Below are 19492 nucleotides of genomic sequence, written 5' to 3' on the forward strand. Positions count from 1 at the left end.
TGCCAAAGCCAAGAGGCTGCATTTCAGAGGGTCTGGTGTCCCAGATGCAGTGATGACACCTGCAGGTGTCAAGGGTTTGACCTTGAACCCCTCCTATAAATTTGCCCATGGGTCAGTGACACCCCCAGGAGTTAGAATGACCCTAAAGACCCCTCCATCCTGCCCCTCTGGGGGACGCTTGGGTCTAGACACCTGTACACTGCCCATCCAGGTCACACCTCACCCCCTCTGGGGCAACAAACAGCCCCACAGGTTCCCACTTCCCCAGTCTGGCTCAGGAAGGCGCTGTCCCCCTGACACACAGGAGGGGGAAAGAAATGGCTCATTCCCTATTCATTCATCAGCACCGATTCCCTGTCTCAGGCTAACTGGTGAAGACAGGCCAGGAAACACCGCTCTGGGTGTTGCGTCAGACGTCTGTGCTACTGGGCGCTGTGGAAGAAATGCTGACCAACCTGGGAAGTGGGAGTGGGAGTCAGGAAGGCTTTAGGAAAAGGAGGCCTAGAGCTAAGGCACGACAGACATAGTCACTGGTCTCCCTGGAGAGTCTGAGAAGAGAGAAGGGCATCACTGGCCGGGCCTGGAGAAGTGAGTTATTTGTCCTGTTCTGGGAGCAGGCCGGAGCCTACAGCCTGGTGTCAGGGGAGGCCGGGAGGAAGGAAAGCAAAGGCAGCTGTGGAGGCGGAGGGGCTGGCTTAGGCCAGGCCACGGAAAACCTATCAGCTTCAAGCTTTCGAACTTTGAGGGCAACGCGGAGCCTTTAAAAGTTTCAGTGAGGGGCTTCCCTGGTGGCGCTGTGGTTAAGGACCCACCTGCCAATGCAGGGAACACGGGTTCGAGCCCTGGTCCGGGAAGATCCCACATGCCGTGGAGCAACTAAGCCCGTGAGCCACAACTACTGAACCTGCGCTCTAGAGCCCGCGAGCCACAACTACTGAAGCCCATGTGCCTAGAGCCCATGCTCCACAACGAGAAGCCACTGCAACGAGAAGCCCGCGCACAACCAAGAGGAGCCCCCGCTCGCCGCATCTAGAGAAAGCCCGCGCACAGCAACGAAGACCCAACACAGCCAAAGATAAATTTTTTTTAAAAAGTGATGCCTGTAAAAAAAAAAAAGTTTCGGTGAAAGGCAAGGGACTTCACTTCTGTTGTCTTCCTCCCCCAAACCCATAACCCAAATCTAATCATGGGGGTAATAACAGACAAGCCCAAACTTTAGGAATTTGACAAAATACCTAACCAGCACTCCTCAAACTGGTCAAGGTCAGTGAAAACAAGTCTGAGGACAGAGGAAGCTAAGGAGACATGACAGCTAAATGTCCTGCAGTGTCCCAGATCGGGACACTGGAACAGAAGAGAGGCATTAGGGAAAAGCTAGTAAAATATAAATGAAGTGTGAGGTTTAGTGAGCGGTAATCTGTCCATACAATTGAATGTTAGTCAACAATAAAAAAGAATAAAGTACTGTTACACATTACATGGGTGAATCTTGAAAACATGCTAAGTAGAAGCAGCAGACACAGAAAACACAGACCACGTACGGTATGATTCCATTTGTAGGAAATGTCCAGAATAGGCAAATCTACCGGGACAGGAAATAGATTAGAGGTTGGCAGGGACTGGAGGGTGAGGGGGGATGGAGAAGAATAGGGAGGAACTGCTGACAGGTGGGGTTTCTTTTAGAGAAAAATGTTCTAAAATGAGATTGTAGCAATGGTTGCACAACCCTGTGAATGTACTAAAAACAATGGTACTTTAAACGGGTGGATTCTATCTCAATAAAGCTGTTTAAAAATAGCAAGGTCATTGGTACGTTGGCTGTAACAAACGTACTACTGAAAGATGTTAACAATAGGGGAAGCTGGGTGAACTCTACTATTTTTGGAAATTTTGTTAATCTACAAAACTACTGTAAGATATACAAAGCTTATATAAAAATATGTATGTATTTTTATATACATTTTTATATATGTACACACACATAAATATGTACACAGTTTGTTTTTTTAAAGGCAAGGGAGTTAAGTGTTGATAGGGGCTTGAAACAGGGACATGGCGGAGGTAGAGAGAATTTACTGATGCTCATGAAGGAGAGGCATTCAGCTGGATGGAGTGTTAGTTTCCTATTGAAGCTATAACAAGTGACCCCAAACTTAACAACTTAAAACAACACGATTTTATTAGTTCTAGAAGAGGTCAAAAGTCCAAAATGGTTTTCACTGGGCTAAAACCCACAGTGGGGCTGCATTTCTTTGTGGAGACTCTGGGAAGAACCCGTTTTCTTGCCTCTTCCAGCTTCTATAGGCTGCTGCATTCCTCGGTACATGGCCCCTTCTTCCATCTTCAAACCCAGCCGTGGGTATAACATCTTCATCTCCCTCTCACTTTGACCCGCCTCAGTCCCTTTCATGTAATAGGACCCTTGTGGTTACACTAGGCCCACCTCAATAATCCAGAATAATCTCCCCATCTCAGTCATTAACATAAGCACATTTCAAGGTCCCTTTTGCCATATAGTCATATATTCACAAGTGGCCATCTCTGGGGGCCATTATTCTGCCTACACATGATGTCTTCAGGGAGGTGAACACAGGAGGCTGTACAGGTGGGGAAGGTGAGATCAGCTTTGGATTGTGGAGCCCGGGGTGCCTTTGGGACATCCAGGGGAACTGCCCCCCATAGCTTCCATCTATTCACCAAACACTAAGTACCTCCCATGAGTCGGTCACTGGGGATATAAACGTGAACACTGTATTTCACTGGTCCTAAGACATCTGTTTTTCACTTTGGAACATTTCTGAAATCAGGAGGCAGCTCTGAACCAATGACATCTTACAACTGCAATGCGCAGGCTTTTCTTTCTAACTGACACATAAAGTAAGACATCTTACAATTGAAGGCATCTTAAAGTCAATGAATCCAGGTCTGGGCTAGCACTAGAATGGGCCTAGTTATTATAGTAGTTAATTATTATATAAGTTGGGTGCCTCACTAGAGCATCAAGTATCCCCATGCCGCCCCTCCAGCCTTTCCTGGTTCCAAGCCTGACTCCTTCCACCCTCCCATCTGCCCCCACGGCTCTGGTGCTTGACTCTCCCGTAGGTAACAGACTCCACCAGAGCCCCGGCCACACCCATGCTCAGCTCCACCACAGCAGGGTCCACGAAACGGCCCCTTTCCCCAGGTGTAACCTCAGTCCTGGAGTCAGGCCCAGTGGTTTTCCACCTGGCTGCATGTGGGAAACACCTGGGAGCTTTTTAAAGCCCCAAACACCAGGCCATTACCTAGATCGATTCATTCAGAATCTCTGCGGAGTGATGTTACAGCTCCCCATAAAACTCCAACAGAGGGCCAAGGTAGAGAACTAATTGGTGTGAGTGAGAAGAGGCATAAGGCAGCACCGGTGGGAGGTGGAAGGTGTTTGGTTCAGACTATACAATTATGCATATCAGTCTTCCTCCCAATCCCTCCCCCTGACTCTGAATTCCTGGGAGGTGACCAGCCCAGTTCTCTCAGTTCCCTCAAGGCACTAACCAGTGTCAGACACATTGTGGAAGCCCAGAAAACGTAAGCCACAGGGCTTCCAAGGCCAGACAGAAAAGCCCTGGTGCCAGGAAAGGTCTTCGAAGGGAGCCCACTGGGTCTGGGCCCGCCCTCTGATGTGCTGTGTAACCTCCAGTGAGACACTGCCCACCTCTGTGCCTGTACAAAGCATGACTGGCCCAGGTGGCCTTGAAAGGTCCTTCAAGTGCCAACATTGAGTCTAGACTTTACCTAAGAGGCCGTTTCTATCCACTTCTAAGAAGTCTGAGGCAGTGGGGAGCCAGTGAGTATCAGCTTTCCTGCTCACTCCCAACAGATGTCCCAGCCTTTCCAGGCCTAAAGTCTCCACTTCTGGGGCTCTGTCCTGCACTGGCTGAAAAGCAGAGCATCTTAGGTCCTAAAAGCCAAAGACCTAAAAACAGCAAAACAAGAATTGCCAGAGAACTCTGGAGAACGGCATGTGAGTGGAGAGATTTTTAGATGGTGAACAAAGTCAGGTTGGGAGGCCACAAGACACCTGACAGGCCCAGCTCTGCCCCGAGGACTGGTAAACAAAGGCGAAGTGGTTCAAGGGACCAGAGACAAACTCCCAAGGAGGAACTTCATGAAAGGAAACACTCAAGGGCCAAAGCAAGTCCAAAGGGGTCTGGAAAACGTTCCCAACTTCTGGCCATCAGCCCAGCCAAGGCCCTAATACACAACTAAAGGCTTTTATTGGGGAAAGGAAGTTGACTGAAAAGTGGCCCCCGATATCCTCACTGCCTAAGGCAGCTGGGGCCTCCTCCGCAGAATCCAGGAAAGAAGGGGCCACCAAACTCGGCCCTCAGTAGGCTCAGGTGTAGAGGTCAAAATCAATCCGTTTGGAATTGTAGAACTGTCCGCCGGGGGTGTCCATCTTCCGGCAATACACACCGTCCGGGAAATAGCCTTCATTCACCCAGGTCTGCAAGAAGAGAGGGCAGAGCTGGGGGTGGACTAATGGGGTGGGGGGAGGGAGAGAAGAGGCAAAGTGAAGAAGAAAGGATTTTACCTGCATCTGGGTGCTGGAGAAGGGTCCATACAGCTCAGCATCCCCTGTGTTCTCCCACTTATATTCCCACATCACGTCGGCCAGACCATCTCCGGGCGACTCTGCGTCTAAAATAACAGGCAGAGCCATCTGGACCTCAAGGGGCCTGCCCCTGCCCACAACATCCCTCCTCTGCCCTTCAATCTTACCTCCTCTCTGGGCAGGGGTTGGGGTCTCCAGCTCCCCCTCCGCCACTTCCTCAGCAAACATGTCCAGGGAGGGTGGGGCTGTGGGGTCACGGGGTCCCTGGGTCTGGCACCCCAACCCCTTCAGCCGCATGGCCAATCGTTCCCTTGTCTCCTGATACACTCCGAGGTTGCCCCGAGCCACCATCTGGTCAGCCAACCCGGAGAGCCGGTCCAGGCGCTGGGGGGAACTGGGCCGCCCAGGCCCCTTGCTGCCCCCTTTGCCTCCTCCTCGGGCTCCCAGGCGCCTCAGTGCCCCAGCCACTGTCTCTCTTGGCAACATCAGCTCCAGAAGGCCCTCCAGGAGGGCTTGGGCGCTCATTGGTGTCTGGCCCAAGCTGTCCTCCTCCTCTGAGTCTGACGGCGGCCGCTGATTGGGCGGCCGCTCCCTGATCTTTACCTGCAATGTGAAAATGGGAAGGTTTTGTTTCTGACAAACTGCCAGCAAGGCCCAGGCCCAGCCACGTCCACCTCTGGCCCTCACCCAATCAATGTTGTCCAGCCAGCTGTCTCGGATCTGAGCTTCCCGGTTCAGGAAATAGTTGCCATCAGCATCAAAGTGGCCTTCCTCCATCTCTTCCTGCAGGTTGAAGGGTGTGATCCGCACACCTCCCTCACTGGGGAGTGTGGCTGCTTCCTGACCTGCACCAAAGACACAGGCGTCCCATGCTAGGAATGCAAAAATGAGACAGGAGCCTCCTGTGCTCTGTGACCTCAGAAACCCCTATTTGGTCCTCCAGCAGAAAGTCAGTTCTTGGCTATAGCTCACCTTCTACATCTTCTGAGGCCAGGATGTCATATTTGCTGGACCCTTCATCATCATCCTCCTCATCGCTGTCCAAAGAGTGTTTGCCTTTGAAGCGGCTCCCAGGACCTCCTGCCCCAGCCACAGGGTCCACCAACTGTGGGCAGCAGTCAGAAATCGAGAGATGCAGGTTACTGGCTATTACTCAAAATACTCTAGGATCTAGACTCAAACTGAAAATCCTGCAAACCCATTTCTCAGAGCACATAGAAAAGCTAGCCCTTTCCACCTTTTCTTTATCCCTCCAGATTTCTCTCTTGGCTTCTAGCTTTTTTTCCTCCCATCACTCCTCCCCAGAATGCAGGAATCTGGCCCCCTCACCTTTTTCTTGGGGGGACTGATTTCATCCTCATCATCCTCATCTCCCACGCCTTGGAAGGTCACTTTCCTCTTTGGCATGACTGGACAGAGGAGCCTTTCTCAAGCTGAGCCGAGGAAAAGGGTGCAGATTAAAGGAACTGGGTGAGGAGAATACTCACCGCGAGAGGATCTCCCGCACGACATATCTTTCCCTTAGTCGGTACTGGATCCAGTTTGGGAGGGGAGGGAGCACAGAATCAGGGGCCGAAAGGGGAGCTGGCAGCCAAGAGGCCCCCAGGACTTGGTCTGGCATCCGAAAGAGCTGCTGGAGCGGGGATGGAGAGGTGGACGCGCGGAGGAGCTCCCCACGGGCACCCCCCCCTTGAGACGGGCTCCCCCGCGTGACCACCACCATTCCCGGCCCCCGCAGTCCTGGGCGCGACGTTGCTCCGCGAGCAGACACCCGCTCAACCACCTCCAGCTTCCTCGCAGCCAGCGGGGCCTCGGCGAACCCAGGACCTGGCACCCTGGCAGCCCCGCTCCTCCCTGCGCCGAACTCCCGACTCCGTGGGGTGACCCCCAACTGTCCTGGGCTGTGTACAAATCAGAGTGGCAGCAGAGCCATGAGGACTCCAGCAACCCCGCCGGCGCGCGCTCACCTAAAGACCCAGGAAAGGCGGGGGAATCCAGGGAGACTGGTTTTCGCCAGGACTACATCCGGGTCACCCGCCCGCCACCACCCGGAAGAGAACTGCGGAAGGCGCCGGGGAAGGCCGGAAGTGGCTTCACTCGTGTTAGAGGACTAACTGAAGGAGAGGGCGGAAGTACGCGCTGAGCGGGGAAAGACACCCCCCTCCCAGAAGTGACGTGAGACGTGTGGGGCGACGATGGCGAGCAGAGGGCACGTATGAACGCCTAGACCCTGATCGGACGAGAGGAATGGCCGGAAGTGGTCTCAATTCCCTCCTACAGCAGTAGAGGCTCTGGGGAGAAAGCGGAGCGCGCTTTACCTAAAGGGGCGCCCAGGGTCACGATGGAGGGGCAAAGTCCCAGCAGGGCCGCTGGGTCCCTGCCCTTGTTTCCCTTTCCCCGGTTGAGTCTCGTTTTCTCCAGGGCTGGCTCTGCGCCTTTCATCATCTCATTAGAGATCCTGCCTTCCTACTCTCAGCGTTCCGTTGTCCGCCCTCTCCTAGTTCGAGGTGCGGCCTTGCTCTTGTCCCAGAGGGGTTGCTCGGTTCTCCTGGGGCATTTTCCCAGCCCAGCTCCTTTTAGGACCCAGGGGAAGTCATTTACCCCACGCCTACCACCTGGGCAATTTCCTGGTTTCTGAGGTGGGAAAAGCCATAATAGGAGAGGTGGCAGTGGCACCTGTGCCCAGTACCGAGGCCAGAGGTCCCTTGTGCCCTCATCTCAGGTACGCCTGGAAAAGAGCAGTAGTGGATACCCGTGCCCCCCACCCCCGCCAAAACAGGACCCCAGCCCAGCAGCCCCTGCCCAGGTTTTGTACTCTATCCCAAGGGGCAGAGCTGGGGTTGGAAAGTGGGAGTAGGTCCCAGTGCTCAGGGTATAAGACCTCTACCTCTTGAGGATACTCAGAGTCTGAATCCCAGTAGGCCAAGGCTGGGCCCAGAAAGAGCCTACTGGAGCCAGAGGAGGGCACTGGGGGCAGCTGGGGTCCCTAGGATACCAGATGGTCCACCCCTCCTTTCTCCTGCCCCTAGGGTTTCCTCCCAGGATGCACTACCGTGAAACTGCACAAGTCCGTGCTCAGTTTCTTCCGTGGCTACGGAACACAGGCTCTGGACCGGGAGGGCATCCTGCTAAAGGAGGGGGCCAGAAATACCAGCTACCAGCACCGCTGGGTTATCCTCCGGGGAAACCTCCTCTTCTACCTGGAACTGGTACCAGGCTGACCCACACACCCCTGAGCCTCATCCTTTTAGAGAACTGCCAGTGAAGCCACGCCTTGGGGCCACAGAACCCTACGCCTTTACCATCCTGACCCCAGGGGTAGAAGGTGGGCAGGCCTACAAGCCGGCAGCAGAAAATCAGGAGAAGCTGGGAGCCTGGCTGTGCTGCTACGCTCTCTGGAGGCCCAGCACCAGGAGCTGTGCCAGGCAGCTGGACAAGAGACCAGCTCACCCCCAGAGGACTGTGGCTCCCCACAGTACAGAGAGGGCAGTACCCTCTCCAGCTTGCAGGAGTTGCACGAGCACTCTGGGAAGGAGATCCGGGTGCTGCAGGCGGCACACAGACAGCTCCAGGAGGCCAGTGACAACGGAGGCAGTGGATCCCAGGCAGAGGTGGAGTGGGAGCTCAACCACTGTCTGTTGATGAGTGACTAATAGACCAAAGGCCAAAAGGTACCTACCTGCCGAGACCAGGAGACCAGCCGATTGCTTCAAGAGACACCCACATCCTGACTAGCTCCGTCACTTCCTCCCTCCTTGTCCTTATTCTAACCCCCTTCATCAAATAACAATGCAGGAGACAGGCCCAGGTACAACAGCAGGTTCTTTTCCGGTTCCTCAAAGCGCCACACAGGGTGGGGGCAGAGACAGAAGAAAATGTAAACATTGGGTTTCACCCCCTGGTGCTCAAGGGAAGACCCCTTACCCAGGTAGGGGCTGGAGAGTTGGAAGGGAACAAGGTGAAAGGTGGGAGCCCTGGTGAGACAAAGCAGGGGAGGCCTGAGAATACAGAGAAAGGTAGGTGAAGAGGAAGGAGAGCAAGGAGGGTGGTGGTGGGGAAGTGGGGGACATTTCCTGCTCCAGTGCATGTCCCCTTAAATAAACCAGCGTGCAAGAACATGGTGGAGGAAAACCAAAGAAGAGAGTGAACACCCCCACCCTGGGCCAACCGGGTCCTCCGTACATAATTACAACACAGAGATGTCCAGAAGGAGAACACGAAGAGCCTGGGCCCCCCACCAGGAAGTGGGGGGAGACAGGCAGGACTGAAGAAGGGAAAAGGAACCCAGCTCCACTTCATGGGTAAGGGGAGTGACTGGAGTGTAAGAATCTGAAAACCGCTGACTCCCATTGCCAAAAGTCACCCCTGTGGTGACAAAAGGCCAATCAGGACAGCACCTGGGAAGGGATCCCAGAGGGAATCGGGGCAGGAGTGACAGAGACCCCAGCTGGGCCTAACTGGAGGGCTCCAGACTTGTTTGCTGCTGCCCCAGGGAAATGCAGCTGCCCCACGTACTCTGACTGTCCTGGCCGTGTAGGGATCAGCAGCTGGCAAGGAGACGGGGAATCAAGCCACTTTCCTCAGAAGGAGGGACAGCCTGCCAAGGGGGCCGGGAGCAGCACCCCAGGCCAAGGCCTGCTCTTGGCTGAGGGAAGAAGAGAGGGCCCTGCAGTCCAGCCCCAGGGCAGAGGTCAGAAGTAAGCATCCTGCCGGGCCTCTGATGCTGAGGACCTGTCCCCGCCATCCTGGGGGGCTGGGGGTCCATCTGCCTTCCGACGCAGCGAGAGCTTCCTGCCCTGAGCCTTCTTCTCCTGCTTCTGCCGCTCCTTCTCCTGCTTCTGCCGCTCCTTCTCACGTTCCTTTTCCTGTTTCTGCCGCTCCTTCTCCTGCCTCCGGGCCTCCTTGCTGGGAGCCAGCGGGGTGCTGTTGCCAGTAGGCGAAGGAAGGGATGGATGCAGTCCCTCAGCGGTGACCAGAGGCCCTGGGGCAGGCCCAGCACTGGCCCTGCGGACAGGAGGGGGTGGAGAGGGGGCCCCTCCAGCTGCCCGAGAGCCTCGGCTCTTGAGGCCAGGGAGGCTGAGGAGGCTGGAGGAGGGGCCCAGGGGTGGCTGCTGCCGCCGACGCTCCTCATGGATCGCCCGGGAACCGTGTAGTCTCCGTGAGGGCCGATACTGCAGCTCGCCCCGGGTTTCCCGCCACTTCTTGAGCTGGGCCGAGTTCTCTCGCTCAATCAGTGCTTCTGTCACTGGGAGGTTGGTCACCTAGATGGAGAAGAAACAGGTACCAGAATAAGATTGGGGATGGGGATGGGCCAAAGCAGGTGTGAGGTATGCTAAGGCTAGGGCCTACCTCATGCACCAGGAAGTCCTCCTGCATGCACTGTTGGGGCAGATTGCGCAGCTGCTCCATGGTTTCATACATGCCTTGGCAGGAGCGCAGCTTCTCCACAGAGCCCAGCGTGTGCCGCAGCAGCACCAGGGCCACCCGGAAGATGATCTTGACGCCTGCAGGGTCCAAGGAAGAGAGGCTGGATGATAAGCCCAGGATCTCAGCCTGTCCCATTTAGAAGGGACTCACAGCCCCCATCCCTGTCTACTGCCAACCTTACAAATGAGGAAACTGAGGCCCTAAGAAGGGAAACAAGCTGCCATGGGTTTTAGGTTCCTGGGAGGTAAAGCAAGGTGTGGGCTGGTGGCAGAGCCAACAAGATCAGGCCTCAGTTTCTCCAGCCCCAAGACATCTTCCAGTGAAGCCTTATGTCAGCAGGCCACCCTCTGGCAGCCACCATGGAAACCGCAGCCCCGTCATGGCCTGAAATGGCTACAGAAGTACCTTCACAGAAGAACATATCCCAGACACGTAGCACTGAAGCCCAGGGAAGAGTGCGGGCAAAGATGCACATGAACCATTCTGTCATGTACAGCACGGGGTCAATGCGCTGCCGTCGCAGGTGCCGATGTGCCAGTGGGGAGGCCCGGCGCAACAGCGCAAAAAAGATTTCTCCATCCAGTTGAATGGCCTCCTGAAAGTGGGACAAACCATGAGAAGAGGCCTGCTGAGGACCCTTGGGGTCGAACCGGCCCTGGTAGTCAGTACCCATCCACGAAGTGGGATCCTCACCTCAGTAGGAGAGGCCCAGAACAGAGGGACAGAATGGTACAGCGTGGGGCAGGACAAGGACCACCCTGCAGTCTTGGGGAAAAGTCACAGCCCCAGTTGCACCCAGCCTCCAGACACTCACCAGCCCTGCACTATAGTAACCGGGGAGGTACTTGTCGCAGATCTGCACCAGGCACCAAAAGGCTTGCTGAGAAGGGCAAGAACAAGGAGGGAGGGATGGGGCCTGAGAAACAGGGAGGAGGGAGCTCCCCCATCACCACTGTAGGCCAAGATCCTCCCAGCCCCTCCCCAACCAGGCCCAGCGTCTGCTGACCTCAGCAGGCATGTGCATGAGCAGCACTGCGGCCACGGGGGCCTGGGCCTGGCAGTAGCCCTCGTCAGGCCGGTAGATAGTGTAGGCCTTCAGGATTCGATACAGGTCCTGTTGCCTGTGGGTATGGGGAAAGACCATGAGGAAAGTCACAGGAGTTGGGAGCTCTCGCCCCCAAACTAACCCGCACCCCCCGAGAGCCCCCCTATATCCCGTGGCAGATCAACCCCAGAGCTTTACCACCACAACCTCTATCCACCTTCCTAATCCTGCCTATCAAGCTTAAGCCAAAGACTCAGACCGTAACCTAAGCTTTGTTCCAGGCTCTAGGCTTCCGCCCTTGCCTGCACACCCACGTGCTCCCCACCCGTGTCCCCACACGGGCTGTGCTCCCTCTCTGTCTGCTCCCATCCCGTAAACCTTCAAGGTCATCTTCAGGAAGCTTTTCAACAGCGTCAGCCCTCCTCTGGCACTGTCTGAATGCTTTTACTGCCCCAGACCAGGCACTCTCCCAGGGCAGGCCCCGCCTTATCTGTCTGGAATTCATCAGTCCCGCCGGGCAGAGCCCTGGTTCTCGGTGTAGGCTTGGGAAGCCAGCTGTGCCTCAGACCTTTCTCTTGTCTCTGCATCCAAAAGAATAAACTCTCTGCCCTAGATCTGTTCCTCTTCCCTGAGGGTGCCCCATCTCTGTGTGTGGGAATCCCATCCCCTCAGCCCCACATCAGAAAACAGCGAGCCTTCCATCACTCCCCACAGCTAATTATCAAGTCGCATCAACACTACCTTCTGAATTTTATTCACGTCTATTCCCTCTCTCCGCACGTCTATTCCCTCTCTCCGCCGCCACAGCCACTGAGCAGCTCAGACCTTCATCTCTTAACCAGGACGATGTAATAACCTCCCAGATCCTCTCCCTGCCTCCAGTCACACACACCTGACCACTGCTTACATAGTGTTTCTCAAAATTCAGTCACTGGAGTGTGATCTTCATTTGTGCTTTATCTGCACACCACCCCACTATTATTTATTTTTTCTCCACTTTGTAATAACGTCCATGAAATGACAGGTTTGATATACTAGTTATTTCATCTAATATATATTAAAATAAACATGTAACTTCCCTAAGCTCCCATGCTACATTCACCCACCTGCCTGCTTCTGTGCCCCTGCCTTCTCCCCTGTTGCTATGGGTGAACTATCTGTGATCCTGGCCAACCACAGCCTTTCCACTTGGACACTGGGTCCCATCCCCTCTCGCCTACACAGGCCATCCCTCCAGCAACCTTCCCATTGTTTGTGCGTCATCCATTTTTCTCTAACTACAGAGGCTGGCATACCAACATGTCATTTCTTCTAGCTTAAAAAAAAAAAAACACCTCGTGACTTCCCTGGCGGCCCAATGGTTAAGACTCCATGCTTCCACTGCAGGGGGTGCGGGTTCGAGCCCTGGTCGGGAAAATAAGACCCCGCATGCCACAGGGCATGGCCAAAAAACAAACAAAAACCTCTCTCTACCCAGCCTTCCCCTCTGAATACCACATCGTTTCTTTCCTACCTATTCAGCCAAACCCACCTAGAGTACAGACTTGCTATCTTCAAGTTCTTTCCTCCCATCCTCCAGTCAGGCTTTAGCCCACTGCTCCACACAAAACTGCTTTTATCAAGGTCACCAATGACCTCCACATTGCTAAATCCAGAGGTCGATTTGCAGACTTCACTTTACTTGACCCGTCAGCAGCATTTCATACAGCTGATCCCGAAACCCCTCTTCACTTTGCTTCCAGGAATCACACTCTCCTGGTTTTCGTTATACCTCACCAGCTTCTTCCAGGCTCCTTTACAGGTTCTTTCTCATCTTCCCATTCTTGAAATGTTGGAGCTGCAGGGCTCAATCTTTGAACAGCTTCCTTTCATATCTACACTTGCTGCCTTGATGACCTCATCTAGTCCCATGGGTGAGATCTGGTCCCGTGTAGAGCCTGACAACTCTCAATTTCCAATCTGTCTCCAGTTTAAACCTCGCCCTGGATGTTGTGTCCACTGTACATCCAGCTTACTTGGCATCTCCATCTGGATATCCAGTGAGTATTTCAAACTTCACATTCCAAAAATGAGCTCCTGATATACCCTTTAAGCCTACGTTCCCCCCAGTTTTCCCATCCATATCAGTATATTGCAACTCCATTCATTCTAGTTTCTAAGACCAAAAACCTTGAGAGTCTTCCTTAACTACTATCTCTCTCTCTCTCTCTCTCTCTCTCACTCTCACTCACACACACACACACACACACACACTCTCTCTCTCTCTCTCTCTCTCTCTCTCTCTCTCTCTCTCCACATCTAATCCACTGGCAAATTCTTTTGGCTTTACCTTCAAAATATATCCAGTTTCACAGCTACCATCCTGGTCTATCTATCATCATCTCTTTCCTGGATTATGGAAATAGTCTACCTGGTCTCTCTGCTTCTGCCCTTGTCTCCTATAGTCTATTGTCAGCACAGCAGCCAGAAATGATCCTTTTTTTTTTCTTCCAGCCGTGCTGCGCAGCATGTGGGATCTTAGTTCCCCAACCAGGGATCAAACCCATGCCCCCCGCAGTGGAAGCACAGAGTCTTAACCACTAGACGGCCAGGGAAGTCCCAGAATGATCTTTTTAAAACACAAGTCAGATCAGGTCACTTGTAACCAAATCTCGGCTCACATTCTCTTTTCCCCTTTCTTGCTTTAAACTCTTCTATTTACCACCATTGTACACACAACATACTTTCATTCTTTTATTTATTGTCTATCCTTACTAAAATATAAGCCCTGAGGGGGCAGCTGTCATCTGTAGCTAAAACAGTACCTGGCAGATAGCAGACGCTTGACTAATATTTGCTGAAAGGATGAACCTACTGTTAAATGTCCATCCACATGCTCCCACAAGGAGCTGAGAACCACCTAAAAACATCACACACTACTAGGAAGCGATCTATAGCCTTCGTGAGGAAGCCGGGCAAACAGAACAAAGATCGAAGGGCCTGGGCACAGCATTTAAGGGCCCTTAATTGCTTTTCCAGCCTCAGCTCTACCCAACCCCACTGCCCAGACACAGCTTACATAACCCCCAAGCCAGGAAAAACCTGCCCCTTGCTCTGCTCCCATCTATCCTTTAAAACCTAGTTCAAATGCAACCTCTTCAATGAGCCCTTGATGTGCCTCCCCTTCCCCTCACCAGCACCCCACCCCACCCCCATCACCCTGAATCACAGTCTCCCTCCCAGGAGACTTCCTTCAACATGGCTAGACACTCAATCCATTAAGGGCCACTCCTGTAGAAGTTCTGGAAGGCAAGACTGCTTTCAACCCAGCCCTGTATCCACCACTGACTCATATAGTCAGGTCGCCTTACCCATGCCCGCCTCGAGCAGCAAACATCTCATGGAAAGGGAACTGACGGTGCAGGTCCTTCTCAATCACATCCAGCCACTTAGGGTCCCCAGGAGCCCGTTCCAACTCCTGCAGTGGGACAGCTGAGATTATCTCAGGATCTGGGGGAACTGATGATACCCTTCACACAGACACTGTCACACGTCCCCACACCCTGGAGCTGTGCGCACCTCAAACTTGCCCGGGTTCTGCTCCAGGAGTTCCTTGCTATTGGACAAGTACTGCCAGGCCTTGGCTCTGAGGGAGGATGGGATCCCCTTCCGGCAGCGCAGCTTCACCTAAGGCAGAGTGGCAGGCAGGGGAACAGCTTCAGTGGCAGGCACAGCCTCCAAGCTTTCCCCAGCAGTCCTTGGGCTCCCTGGGACACTCGTACCACATCCCATAGGCTTCACTCCACTGGACCCCGCCTGGCCTTCTATCTTTAAAGCTACTCCTCCCCCAAGGCCCAAGTACCACCTACCCCCAACATGGTCCGGAGAGCAGATACTATCAGGTTCCTGGGCTTCCCCAGAGCACAAGGGCCCACCCTGTCCTCCCCACCCCCACCACGTCCATTGCCCTGCCCACCACAGCCTTCTCAAACCTTCTGGAAACGCCGTGAAAGCCATTTATCCCAGTGACTGAACATCTCCAGCCATTTGAGCTCCCGCTGCCGAGCCACATCCACAGGAATGGAGCTCTCTCTGAGGATATGGGGAGTATGGAAGAGGTCAGTAGCAGTAGTATAAAATCCAGATTGCTGGGGGGACTGAGGCAAGCCACTTCCCCAAGCTCAAACATGAGAGATCAGACCATAAAAGCATTTTGTGAGCTACCAATACCAAACATTAGGATGTCTGGTCATTCTGGCCATCCAAGGTCCTAGTTCACCACACTAAATGGAATTTCCTTGGAATCTCTGAACAGAGATCACATTCTCATGTTGAATCGCTATACAGAGGCTGTGTTCAAATCCCACTTAAGACATATACAAGTTTGGGGAGAGAGCACGGAATACTGAAAAGCTACACTTTGCATTAGACCTGGATCCAAGTTCTAGGTTTGCCACCTATTCACTGTGTGGCCTTGGGCAAGTCACTCTCTAAGCCTCAATTTCCTCATGTGTAAGATGGAGAGAAAAATAGTATCTACCTAAGAGGTTATATGAGCTAACACATAGCAGTGACTCAGTAAGTAACAGCAATTATTATCCATAAAATAAAATACATAACAAACATACTTCCCTGTCCCCTTAGAAGCAACTGTCTCAGTTTCCTTCTACAAAACTCAAGATCCCTTGCACCATCTGCAATTTCCGCTACCTCCTCCTCCCTGAAATCACCCCACATTCCCAAGCAAATGAAGCTCTCCTTGCACTGTTTGCTCACTGTTCTTTCAGAGCTTCGCACTCAAGATACCCCATCAGTCTTGAAACAGTTAGTTGTAGGAGCCAGTACCAGGTGAGTGGAATGGAAGAAAGAGCTTGGGTTTCCAGATAGACCTGAGCTCAAAGCCCAGTTGTCCCTTAGAAGTTGGGGAGTCTTGGCAAGTGATAACCTAAGTCTCTTCCTTATAAATGTAAAAAGGAATGCCACCACCTACATCACAAAGTTATGAGAGGACTATTGAGAAACTGTATATAAAGGACTGTTAAATGGGAGGTTTAAAGTTAGTTTCCTTTGTCCCAGAAACTCCTTAAACTAAAAGGTGATTTCTCGGGCTTCCCTGGTGGCGCAGTGGTTAAGAGTCTGCCTGCCGATGCAGGGGACACGGGTTTGTGCCCCGGTCCGGGAGGATCCCACATGCCGCGGAGCGGCTGGGCCCGTGAGCCACGGCCGCTGAGCCTGCGCGTCTGGAGCCTGTGCTCCACAATGGGAGAGGCCACAACAGTGAGAGGCCCGCGTACCGCCAAAAAAGAAAGAAAAAAAAAAGGTGATTTCTCATTCATCTCTATCATAAGGCAATTCCAAACTCTACTAAAGGCCAGGAAGAGTAAGATACCTTTCCTGCCCTCAAAAGGTCACAAGCTAGCAGGGGAGATAATTGCAATATGTGAGGGAAATGCAATTACAAAGATGCACAGAAGAGGCACCTAATCGGAGTAGGGGCAATGGATATCAGGGAAGGTTTCCTGGAGGAAGGGACATCTGAGGTAAGCCATGAAGGACTGAGTAGAACATGGCAGGGAAAGACCGGGAGAAGGGCATTCCTGGCTGATGGTACAGCCTGAGTATGAAGGGAGAAAGACTACAATCACTTCAACAGGACCACAGCACACAGTGCATGGTGAGAAGGCGGTGGAAAAGAAGACCAGAGAGGCTGGCAGAGCCAGAACATAAGGAGCCTGTGCGCAGGCTAAAGCGCTTGGACTTTATCCTGTGGACAGTGCTGAGCTGCTAACAGCTTTTAAGGTAACGTGTGCCACAGTCAGCCTTGCCTCAGAAGTTGATTCTGCCAGCATGGAAGATGGATTTTAGAGGGACAAAATTAAAAGCAGAGAATTAGGGCTTCCCTGGTGGCGCAGTGGTTGAGAGTCCGCCTGCCGATGCAGGGGACACGGGTTCGTGCCCCGGTCTGGGAAGATCCCACATGCCGCGAAGCGGCTGGGCCCATGAGCCATGCCCGCTGGGCCTGCACGTCCGGAGCCTGTGCTCCGCAACGGGAGAGGCCACAACAGTGAGAGGTCCACGTACCGCAAAAAAAAAAAAAAAAAAAAAAGCAGAGAATTAGCACCCCGCACCGTGCCTGGTACACAAGAGGGGCTCACTAAAACCCAATTCAATCCAAGTTCCTCAGGGCAGCAGGGTATTGAGGAGAGTGCCATTGGTCACACAGATCCAAATTGTTTGAGTGGGGCAAGTCACTCAACTGCTCTAATCCTGTTTCTTCATCTATAAATTAGGTACAGCAATGCATCCCTCATGCATGGGAAAGCACCAGGGTCAAACTTAAGTTGCCCTCCCCACACAGGACCGAGAACGTTGGTACTCAAAGATTTTCTGATTTTTTTGTTGGATTACAATCCCTCCCACAGGGCTTCCCCCAACACCAGGCAGGTCCCCCTCACCCCAACACGCACAGCCATGACTAAATCCTACTCATTCTTCACAATTCAGATCAGTCCAGCTGAATGCCCAGACTGGGCAAAAGATCCCTTCCCTAGCTGCTCACAAAACCCTGTGATGATCTCCAGGCTAAACCTAACGTATTATATTGAAACCAACTGTTTTAAATATTTGTCTCTCCTCTAGATGATGAGCACCTTGAAATGATTATTTTATCCTTAGTACCCAGCACAGGGCCTGGCACTGGGTGTTCTCAGGCAGTGCTGTAAACTGAACTGACCAGCAGGTTAAAGGGGTACAGGAACAATGATCCAAAGAGAGGGAAGGAAGAAGTCAGAAGCAATCACACCCTCACCTCAGAAGTGACTCAGGCCCCTGGAGGGAACTAGGAAAGAGTAAGCCCGCCTGGGGAGATGAGGAAATGGGGAAGAGGCCTCCTCCACCCCCTTTCCTTCAGTGAAAACACAAGACTGCTCTTCTGTTTCCCAGACGGGCCCTACCTTCAGAGTCTCTCCTCCATCAAACAGACTTCCCCACCTCACCACCACATCAGACCTAAGGCTATGGGGGAAGGGAGCTGCCTGCATCCCTCCAGACTTTCTCCCTAAGGAACCAAACATCTCTACCAGAACCCCTGTCCAGCCAACCCTCCAGAATATCTGACCTGTAGCTGGAGTTTCCCACCAAGGAGCTGGGACAACCTGAGGTACAATCTCATTCAACCTTTCACTTCACAGAGGAGGAAAGTGAGGCACTAACTCAAATGTGGAAGGCACTAACTCAAGGGCACACACACACCAAAGGCAAGGCTTAGGCTCAAACCCAGGACTCCCGACACCTGGTCTCAAACCCTAACACGCTGGTGCCACAGAAACCTCAGGAAACTCTAGGCGTGATAAGGATTGTTAAGCATTCCCATTCCCACTAATCACCCCGTGGATCCTCAGAGGAGGATGGGCAGCGAGAGCGTGGGCAAGGCGTATCATCCCCCCCACCCTGCAACCTCTACTTCCATGAAGCAGGCCCGCTGGGTGCCCGCTGGGTACTCACAGGCTGCCCGAATACTGGCTGCCCCCAAGGAAGCCGTACTTGTCCGTCTTGCGCAGGGCCAGCCCATTTATCTCCGAGTCTGAGCCCATGGAGCTCACATCATCCGCCAAGGACTCTAAGGTCCCAGACATGAGGCTCACGGAGTCCAAGTAGCTCAGAGTGTCTGGAGCCTGCCCTCGAGGCCCAGAGATTCCAGGTCCCAGGCTGGACGTGGAGCCTAGGTCCTGAGAGTTTTCAGCAGGCTCCAGAGCTGGGGTCACCGTCACGACAGCTACCGGGGCCTCACATGTCCCTGAAGGGCCTGTGCCAGGCCCTGAGGGGTCCTCTGGTGCCTGTCCTGTTGATGCTGATGCTGCAGCTCCATGTCCACTTGTCACCTGTCCTGCTGTCACTGCTGCAACCCGTGCAGTCACTCCTGAGGCCACAGTGGTTCCCGGCTTGGGGGCAAGCGGGGGTTTGGCGGTCAGGGCCCCAGGAGCCGTTCTTGAAGGGGTCCTGGTGCAGGTCCCGGTGAGGGTACCTGGCCCAGGATCGGGTGAGGTTCTGGCCTCCTCCGTCTTCGGAGAGTCTGCCCCTGGGGCCAGAGCCATGGACCTCTCGGCTCCTGCCACAGCCTCAGGCACCAAGGGCTCTGGGTCGGAGACCTGCGCCCTCAGGGCTTCGGGTGAGGCCTCCAGGGTCAGCCCCACCTCCGTGCTGCCGGTGACTGTCGGGGCGGGAGCCAGGGCCGAGTCCGAGGTCTGGGCTGGACCCGGTACCCATGCGGGCCGCGCCTCCCCGGGGGCCACCAGGGTGACCGGGGCCGAAGTGGCCGTGGTCACTGGCGGCCCCGGAGCTACCACCACGACGGGCCCGGCCCGGGAGCCGCGGGGCGGCGGCGACGGGGCCGCGGGGGCGCCATGACGGCGCGGCGGGGCCACCAGGGGCGCCGGGCCCGTCTCCAT

The 19492-nt window shown here is 53.9% G+C and overlaps 2 protein-coding genes across 9 annotated transcripts; both read right to left on the reverse strand.

Annotated features, from left to right (window-relative positions):
• Window positions 1–2161: 2161 nt before the first annotated feature.
• On the reverse strand, window positions 2162–7032 carry CD2BP2 (CD2 cytoplasmic tail binding protein 2). Of its 8 annotated transcripts, none has more exons than XR_009535803.1 (7): window positions 5924–6552; window positions 5567–5699; window positions 5282–5466; window positions 4762–5197; window positions 4574–4680; window positions 3775–4507; window positions 2162–2597 (listed from the first exon to the last, which is right to left on the reverse strand). XR_009535803.1 is itself a non-coding variant. In XM_060124939.1 (7 exons), the coding sequence occupies exons 2-7, from the start codon at window positions 5999–6001 to the stop codon at window positions 4376–4378; spliced, it is 1071 nt and encodes a 356-aa protein (XP_059980922.1). In that variant the 5' UTR covers window positions 6002–6027; window positions 6562–7032; the 3' UTR covers window positions 2162–4375. The 8 variants fall into 8 exon arrangements, 7 of the variants coding, with proteins under 7 accessions (XP_059980922.1, XP_059980921.1, XP_059980923.1 ...); XM_060124939.1 differs by adding an exon at window positions 6562–7032 and having other exon boundaries at window positions 2162–4507; window positions 5924–6027; XM_060124938.1 differs by having other exon boundaries at window positions 2162–4507; window positions 5924–6027; window positions 6378–6552.
• A 1366-nt stretch (window positions 7033–8398) lies between these two features.
• On the reverse strand, window positions 8399–19492 carry TBC1D10B (TBC1 domain family member 10B). Its single transcript, XM_060124937.1, has 9 exons — window positions 18549–19492; window positions 15038–15137; window positions 14625–14732; window positions 14417–14523; window positions 11028–11142; window positions 10836–10901; window positions 10427–10616; window positions 9944–10098; window positions 8399–9855 (listed from the first exon to the last, which is right to left on the reverse strand). Exons 1-9 carry the CDS (start codon window positions 19490–19492, stop codon window positions 9286–9288), a joined length of 2355 nt encoding a protein of 784 aa, XP_059980920.1. The 3' UTR covers window positions 8399–9285.

Source organism: Lagenorhynchus albirostris, chromosome 15 (assembly GCF_949774975.1).
Source record: "Lagenorhynchus albirostris chromosome 15, mLagAlb1.1, whole genome shotgun sequence".
Taxonomy (NCBI): Eukaryota; Metazoa; Chordata; class Mammalia; order Artiodactyla; family Delphinidae; genus Lagenorhynchus; species Lagenorhynchus albirostris.